The sequence below is a fragment of the Mustela nigripes genome, chromosome 9 (genome assembly GCF_022355385.1).
Source record: "Mustela nigripes isolate SB6536 chromosome 9, MUSNIG.SB6536, whole genome shotgun sequence".
NCBI classification, from domain to species: domain Eukaryota; kingdom Metazoa; phylum Chordata; class Mammalia; order Carnivora; family Mustelidae; genus Mustela; species Mustela nigripes.
In genome coordinates, this window is record NC_081565.1 from 63138721 (window position 1) to 63147841 (window position 9121).

Genomic DNA, 9121 nt, shown 5'->3' on the forward strand with positions numbered 1-9121 from the left:
CTAAATTTTCAAATTTGCTTAAGGATCTTTATTAATAGGAGAATACTTTTTAAGAAATTAAGGAAAATATCTTTTCTAATAGTACATAACTTAGCAGAAATAATTTCAAATTTCCTTGAAGGTAAAAATTACCTACATATACCTAATGTAATACACTGAGGACAGAAGACATCACTTCTGTGGTATTCCTGCCAAAGTACATAATATCATTTCATAGAGAAACACCAGACTAATTCAAATTCTGGGCAGTTCTACAAAATAACTGACCCATACTCTTCCAAAATGTCAAAGTCATAAAAGATAAAGGAAGACTAAGGAGCCATTCTATATTAAAGACGACTAAGGGCAATGCACATTCTGGGACTGCATCATGAACCAGACATTTTTTCTCTTTTGCTGAAAGGGCATTATTAGGACAACTGGTGAAATCTGAGTACTCTGTAGATTACATGATTTAGAGGATTAGATAACAGAATTGTAGATGTTAATGAGTTTGATAACTGCAGCATGTTCTTAGAAAATACATTTAAAGTGTTTAGGCATAAAAAGATAATTTTGTACCTCACTCTTAACTGTCAAAGAACAAAGGTTGTGTGTGTGTCTGTAAAGGAAGGGAAGGAGGGGGGTTATGATAAAGCAAATGTTAACATTTGAGGAATCTGGGTGGGGGTATATAGAAATCCTTTAAGTCTTGCAACTTTCTGTAAATCTGAAATTATTTTTTTTTAAAGATTTTATTTATTTATTTGACAGAGATCACAAGTAGGCAGAGAGGCGGGGGGGAGGGGTGAGGAAGGGGAGAAGCAGGCTCCCCGCTGAGCAGAGAGCCCGATGTGGGGCTCAATCCCAGGACCCTGAGATCATGACCTGAGCTGAAGGCAGAGACTTTAACCTACTGAGCCACCCAGGTGCCCAAATCTGAATTTTTTTTTTTTTTTTTTAAAATTTTCCCGCCTTTAGTCGACGGAGAGGGGGATCACAAAGCTCCCATATCCCACCCTACCCCTACCCTTAGGAAGCAGGCTCCCTGCTGAGCAGAGAGCCCGATGTGGGGATCGATCCCAGGACCCTGAGATCATGACCTGAGCCGAAGGCAGAGGCTTTAACCCACTGAGCCACCCAGGCGCCCCTGAAATTATTTTTAAAGAAAAAAGAAAAATTCCTCCATGATCCCATATCCCACCCTACCCCTACCCTTACATACATGTATGATTTCACTTAATAGGCACCGTTTTGTGTTAACTTATACTCATCCTTTTTAAAGACTCATAGTTTTGCCACTTAAAAAAGCTGGAAACATGAGTTTGTGTTTCTGAGCTATAATTTCCTTATTTCCACGGAATAAATCCCTTAAGTGAGGGGAAAAAAAAGTACACATATGCTTCCCCAAATAAGTAGCTATGATCCAGAAGGCTTTTTGTAGGCAAGCACACTATGGCCATTACACAGCAAAATTGAAGTAATCACCAAAAATAGCAATTAAGCCTTTCTCTTCCCTCACCCTCCAACATGGTGGCAGATACACCATCTTGATGTTCTGAATATGTAACTTCTAGGGAACAGATGTGTGTAAGTCACCACCTACTTCAGCCCTCCCAGACTGAGCTACTCCGTTGGACTTCTGCAATGGGGTGGTGAGGGGGGAGGCGATTAATGAACATGGTTTTACAAAGCCAATCTTTGGTTAAAACTTGTAGCCACGGGACGCCTGGGTGACTCAGTTGGTTGGACGACTGCCTTCGGCTCAGGTCATGATCCCGGAGTCCTGGGATCGAGTCCCGCATCGGGCTCCCAGCTCCACGGGGAGTCTGCTTCTCTCTCTGACCTTCTCCTCGCTCATGTTCTCTCTCACTGTCTCTCTCTCAAATAAATAAATAAAATCTTAAAAAAAAAAAAAAAAGATTATTTATTAAAAAAAACTCGTAGCCAGGATCCCAAATGGAATTAGTAGTCAAGAAGTTGAAAGACTTTGGGAATAATGGCTCCCTTGACATTAAACTATTGACAGCTAATAGTGTCAACATACACTGTTCTGGTCAACATATACTGTTCTGGTCTCCCTTAGCCTCTTTTACCTATTTTCCTTTAATTTTGATTCACAAGTTGTTTGTTTAATCTAAACTCAGTGTTGTGTGAATTATTAAGCAAAAAGTTTAGGCAGCAAGCAGTACCAAGCAGAAGACACTGAGAATGACTCTCTGTGTACATGTAGGCACAGGTGCAAAGCTGCCCCATCACTCAGGAGTGGTGTCCAGCCGCACCTGCCTGAGACCACCTTCAGGTTCAGAGCACTTTCTAGAGGAAGGTACGGGAGCCAGAAAACACTGCATCAGTTTTCCTTAAAACGTCATCCTGATAGCCAATTGACCTAACCATGGGGCCAGGAACTCGTTTAAACCTGTTAGTAGTCTAAATTAGTAATGTTAAATCAAAACCATAATTATATCCCTAGCCTAAACTGCAAAAGAAAATTCAACCAGTTTAACAGACTCCTGTGTAGTTTTTTACAGGAGTACTTTATGTAGTTACTAATAAATAATTCATTTTTCACCATACAATCATTTCCCTCATGCATCACCTAAAGTAACTGCCAACTTCCATTGGCAAAATACTCCCAGGACTGGCACCAAGAAAAGGCGGCAAAGGCTAGCAGTTCTCCTAAAACCCTCTGGCTGCCCCCATTCTCCTGGTCGAGGTCTGCCATACGTACTTTTCATCTGTAAACTTCTCAGGTGTAAAGTCCGCCTGTCTCTCGGTTTCATAGGGTCGATACTCTCTGTAGGATCTTCGCTCTGCTCGGTCAAGTGTCACCTCTGTCCCCCGGCTGTCATTCCATCCCTGTTGCTCCCCTCTTCTGGGAGCTCGCTTCTGGCCTGCCAGGGACAAATCAGAAGGGAGAGCTAGGACACCAGGTCCACAACAGCACATTTACAGGGAGTTTTAAATTCCACTTTTCTGGAAGTCAAAGTCATAGGAAAATCTGGGAATTTCAGAAACACTCAGAGAAGAAAAAAGTTGTGGATACTGTCAGAGTCAACTACAGCTGACCCCTGAGCAACCCAGATTTGAAATGCGTGGGCCCACACATGCATGGATTTTTTTTTTTTTAAGATTTTATTTATTTATTTGACAGAGAGAAATCACAAGTAGATGGAGAGGCAGGCAGAGAGAGAGAGGGAAGCAGGCTCCCTGCTGAGCAGAGAGCCCGATGTGGGACTCAATCCCAGGACCCTGAGATCATGACCTGAGCCGAAGGCAGAGGCTTAACCCACTGAGCCACCCAGGCGCCCCTGGATTTTTTTTTTTTTTAAGATACAGTACAGTAGTGTCAATATATTGTCTTCTCTAGCTTATCTGCTGTAAGAATACAATATGTAACACATACACAAAATACACGCTAATTGACTATTACTGGTAAGGCTTCCAGTCAACCGTAGGCTATTAGCAGTTCAGGTTTTGGAAAGTCAAAAATTTTATGTGGATTTTCAACTGAACAGCTGGTTGGTGCTCCTAGTCCCCACCCCATTGCTCAAGGGTCAACTGTACTTGTGAATAAAACTTTTAAGACACTTATGTTCTCCTCCTCTTCTGTCCCAGGAAATATAAACTATACCAACTAACCTATAAATATCTGACAAAGTATGACAGCTCTAGATATACACGTTTGCCAAATTAACTACTTTTGACAAAAGCAACTTTATTAAAACATGGTAGATAAGCTCCACAGAGAAAGCTCCATAGGATAAACACTGTATTTCAGATTGTACTTTAGTTAAACTGTGGTTTATCAGTGGCTACTAAGGTTTTCATTTTCAAATAGTCATACTGCTATTATCTTCACCTGAAAACAGATTTTCCTGCTCTCCTGCTTTTTGGGGGGGTTTTATGCATTTATGATCTTACAATATAAGGCCAAACTGCTATTTGCCAACTCATACAAGGATCAGTTGGCACTCAAAGGGACATTCTCTGCATCATTTGCAGAGAAGCTGCATTTAGCCAGGGCCATGAAAGGCTTCAGACTCTCCCTCTCTCTCACTTTACTTCTCTCTAGTTTTGTTGCTTTAAAAATTCTTAGATTCTATGTCTGAAGGCAGCTAATACTTGGTAAATATACTGTGAAGAACTTTGTCACTTCTTAATCCATCTCCCAAAAAATGTATTTATTTTTCTTTATATACATTTAAGAGGTCTCCATCTCAAACAAGATGTACTATTTTTATTATAGTAGCTTCGATTTTCCTTGGTATAACTTGCCCTTCACATTAGTTGTATAGCTATAAAAATATTAAATGTATTTGAGTTAATGGGTATTTTTTAAACTCCTAGATTCCTCTTACTTAGCTAACACATGACTCTTAAGGAATATACATTTATACATATTGTTTTCCTACTGAATATTTCCTATCTGAACTTTTAATTGGGCACATGTAAATGTTAACATAGATCCAATACCTTAGTGATCACATTTTAAAGCAAAAATCAAGTCTGTAACACCACTAGCATAAAATTGTGCCATTTATTACTTGTTAGTTAGCCTAAACTATTTTTTTTCAAATGTGAAAAGTTAAATAACAAATCTAAGTTCAATCTTAAGTTAATGTCCCATAACTAGAGATGCTTAAATCCGATTTGCATCCTTTAATTGTGACATCAGTCACAATCTGAGCTTATGACATGTTTGGGACATGGGAAAGATGCTGTCATAAATAGTTCGTTATGCTTCTCCTGCAGAAACAAAACAGAGACTAATACTTGTCCCAGGAGTATGCAATGCCAAATCTGAGGGCATGCATATTACTAATAGAGATCAAATTTGAAACATTAGATAGAAAATGTTATTATGAAAGTTAATTATCTAGCAAGTTGAAAACTACAATAGATTCTAACATAACAGCAATCAGCTAATATGTCAACAGCAACAATACTTTTCAATACTTTTCCCTCAATGTAAAAAGTTATTTTATTTTATTTTATTTAAAGATTTTATTTATTTATTTGACAGGCAGAGATTACAAATAGGCAGAGAGGCAGGCAGAGAGAGAGAGGAGGAAGCAGGCTCCCCACTGAGAGAGCACGACATGGGGCTCGATCCCAGGACCCTGGGATCATGACCTGAGCCGAAGGCAGAGGCTTTAACCCACTGAACCACCCACGTGCCCCTAAAAAGTTATTTTAATGCAGCTTCAAATTTCCTATTTATAACCTATTTTTAAAAATCTTAGTATTTCTACTCAACTACATAATTATTTAGGAGCTTATAACACCTTTTTGCTTCCTCAAGGTTATTTAAAATTGTATCACTTAAATTTGGAATTCACCATTCAAAATGTAAAATGACATTTACTTCATCCTATTTATTAAAACTTCTTCCAAGGTTTTGGTGTACAAATTAAAAACCATTAAATATAACTGTATACTTATTAGAATAATTATAAATACACTGCAAACACTTCATTCCCTCTCCAAAACCCAAACAAAGATAAAAGGGGAACAGTTTTTTCCCCACAATTTAGTGCTAAGAGATCAAGACAGCAACTGAACCTAGTTTGTGTCTGTGCTGGGTCAGCAGCTCTGAGCAGATAATGCGAACACTGAATTTCTCTAGCCCTTTCCAATAAAAGGCTGGCACATGCTGTCTGATCACTGATCTAAACCCAAGCCCATACAAAGATTTCCTACAAAATAAAGTTGAGCTTCGACTCAAAGACAATAGTTCTAAAAGGTTAGGAAAAGCAAAGCTGATATAGCCTCTCTGGATTTCAAGAATGAATTTATCAAACAAGGCTCACCCAAGGGTCAATATATGTTGTTACAAGGTGAAGGGCATTAAAAACCTGTTTCTATGGGAAAATCTTACAGTTTACATATCCACATCCAAAAATGTTTCCAATATATGTCAAACATGTTTTGGCTTTGATTCCTGTCCACAATGAGCATTCACTTATAATATTCTAACTAAATTAAAAATTTTGAATGTTAGAAATGAGGACTACAAAATCTTGAGAGTAGCCCTGCACAAATTCAGTAGAGTAACTACATGAATGGAAATTAATGAGCTGTTTACTCCTGAAAAAACATGTCTGAGAAAGAACTGACAAATGACAAAATTTCCATTCTAACTACAAAATTAACTAAAGATCTTTAATATAGATCTCAAAGGCCAGATCATCTAGATCATGAACTATTGACAGAAAAAAAATTATAAACCCATTAGATCACAATGCAAAGTGAAAGCAGGTCGCAACTCAGTTTATATGTCATTTAAATTTAGGGGGGAAAAAAAGAAATAGCTCTATATAAATACAAGGTGTTAACAAGTAAAAAAAAATAGGAGATTTTTACATCATACACTCAGAATTGTCCAAAATTCTTATACTAAAAAGTCATTTTTAATATTAAAAAGGTTAGGGGCGCCCGGGTGGCTCAGTTGGTTAAGCGGCTGCCTTCAGCTGAGGTTGTGATTCCGGGGTTCTGGGATCGAGCCCCGCATCGGGCTCTCAGCAGAGATACTGCTTCTCTCTCTCCCCCTCTCCCTGCCACTCTGCTTACTTGTGCTCTCTCTCTAGCTGTCAAATAAACAAATAAAATATTTAAAAAAGAAAAATATTAAAAAGGTTAAAAAGCAATATAGTAACAGCACTGAATGTAGTTTCATACCAAAGGATAAAATACATTATTTTCATTTGTTAAAAAGTAAAGGGAGAAGAAAACCTTAGCCTCCCGCAGTTCTTTCATTACTATATTTATCTAAATAGATTTATGAGAAAAAGGAAAACACAACACAAAATGTTGTTGTATCTCATCTCAATTCACCATTTAAACAGGCTTGTAAACCTACTGGCCTACCAGCATGGGGTTTTCAGAAATCCAGTAGCATTTAAAATAATTTTCAACATCTTTATTATAGTGACTTTTCTCAATCTCCAGTGATATGTCAGACTGAAGTTTTCACAGCTAAAGGTAAACATTACCCAGCTGCAGGAGTCAAAGACCCAATACTTGATCCAGGAGTTGTAATCTCAGGGATGGGAAGTACAGTTGTAACCAAGCAATAACAGGCCAGTAAAGCCCAGTTGAATACATTGCCAAACACTGTCTGGAGTGATGGAACGACACATCTTAATCTTTAAACACTCCTTTTAAGCAAACCTTAGGAACATGGCCTTATTTTAGGAAAACATTAAACACAGATGGAGTCCTGCAGACTATGAACTGATGCAGTTCAGGTGATAAGAGACTCTTAAGTTCCTCCCTGACTAGATGATGACAGTGGTATCTGGCTAAACAGGGTGTGGGGAACTTTGAATATTCTTGTTGAAAAGGTTGAAGGTTAAAAACGCTTTTCTTAAAGCAGTCCGAGTTAATGACAAGTTACACATCCCAGCGACACTACATGCTGTATTGAGAAATGATGCGGGCTGGCTGCAGGAAGCCACCATAAGGGGATGGGATGTACGGTGATGGGGTGAAAGTACGGAGCCTGCAAAGAGCCGGGGACCCCGCGTCCGCCCCCACCGCATTCTGCTCGCGGCCCTGACGTCACAGCCCGCCCCCGCGGTCACCCAGGCAGGCCTTCGCTCCATCACAGAAGCCAGAAGCCCGAGCCCCGAGCCCCCGCGATTCTTCACACACCCTGGGCTCTAGCCACCACCCCCTGCGGCCGGGCGCGCCCTCCTTCCTCACCCTCTTTAAGAGGGGTTCTTTTTCCTTCTCCCCAGCGCGCTTCTCTTTTTTTCTCCGGACCCGAACCTTGCTGGAGGATGGAGCCGGTCCCTGCTAGCTCTAGATTTGAGCTCGGCGGGGTAGCGACCCCAGTTATCCACGCCACACACACCCCCCGGCAGGTTCCCTCAACTTTGCCCAACTTGTAAAGGCTCAGTTCCAGGATGCTGAGACCCGTACTCCACGACCACACTCCCCCTCAACCCCACAAGGGGCCGGGAAAGGCCAAAAGGGAAGTGACCCCCCCCCCCCGTCCTCTTTCCTACCTTCCCCTGCCACAAGGACCCTTAACTTAACCCACGTCTTCCCAGAGGCCCCTTCCGTTTCTGGATCAGGACCCCCTGACCCCAGTCTCGCAGTGGGGGGTCGAGAAGTGGCGGAGGAGGGGTGACCTCCGTGACCCCATTCTCCTTCCCCTCCTGCCCACCTCGCCTACCCGGGGGTGCCCAGGTGCCGGGCGGGGCGCGCGTACCGGGTGGCAGCGGGCCGCTCCCAGGGCTGTCCTGCTGCTGCGCGCCGGGGGCTGGGAGGCTCTTGCGCTCCTTCTGGGACTCCCTTCGGCCGCCGCCCGCGCCAGGTCTGTGGCCCGAGGCCCCGGCCGGACTCCTGCCGCCGCGGTTCCCGGCCGCCGCCGCCTCATCGCGCCTCTTGCGCTGCAGCTGCTGCTGGCGCCGGTGCTCAGCCTCGCGCAGGATGTCGAACGGGTCCGACTCGTCGTCCAGCAGCTGGTGGAAGCGGTTGGCCACGACGCAGCCGAAAGTCTCCTGCATCGCGGCGCTTGCGGCGGCCGCGGCCACGGGGCTCCCCAGAGCGCCCTTCATGCCCCGCGGCCACTGCGGGCCCGCCGCTGGCAGCCCACGCGAGCGAGTCTCAGCAAAGCCGGCGGCGAGAACCCATCCTGCCCGCCGCTGCCGCCCTCCCTGCCCTGCCCGGTCTCGTCCCTCGCGGCGCCCGCCCCCGCGCCGCCGCCGCCGCCTCTGCCCGCCCAGGCGCCACCTGACAGCCAATCAGCGCATGCGGACACGCCCTCTTTCCTAGCCGGCATCCCTGGAAAGCCAATCAACGGCGGGCTGCTGTCACGTCACGCGACCTCTATGCCCCTCCCCCCGACTCAGCAGAGAGGGGCGGGGCCCCAGGGGCGGAGCTACTGGGAGTAGCAAAAAGACTCTTAGTCTCCGCAGCTCGGCTGGGCGGGTGGGTCACGGCCATTATTTGTATTCTTTCTGGGAGTGGGTCTGTATTCATTATGGGCCACTCTTCTTTGAAGTTTATATATTCATCTAGCCATTCAACCATGTGTTGAATACTTATGTGCCAGACACTATGTCGTAAGAGAGATTAGCTCCGTGTTTTCGTGGATCTCTGTCTGTAGACAGAAAAGTGCCCTAAACGAAAG

General features: G+C 43.5%; 1 protein-coding gene across 2 annotated transcripts in view; it reads right to left on the reverse strand.

Moving 5' to 3' along the window:
- Window positions 1-8675, reverse strand: part of HABP4 (hyaluronan binding protein 4) — a 41794-nt gene extending 33119 nt beyond the window's left edge. Inside the window, exons 1-2 of one of the 2 annotated variants that reach the window (XM_059411711.1) lie at window positions 8162-8675; window positions 2711-2873 (exon numbers count right to left, since the gene is read on the reverse strand). In XM_059411711.1, the coding sequence (XP_059267694.1) occupies window positions 2711-2873; window positions 8162-8546 (548 nt within the window). In that variant the 5' untranslated portion in view covers window positions 8547-8675. The remainder of the gene's footprint in view (window positions 1-2710; window positions 2874-8161) is intronic. The other variant, XM_059411712.1, reaches the window with a different exon arrangement.
- Between the last annotated feature and the right edge of the window lie 446 nt (window positions 8676-9121).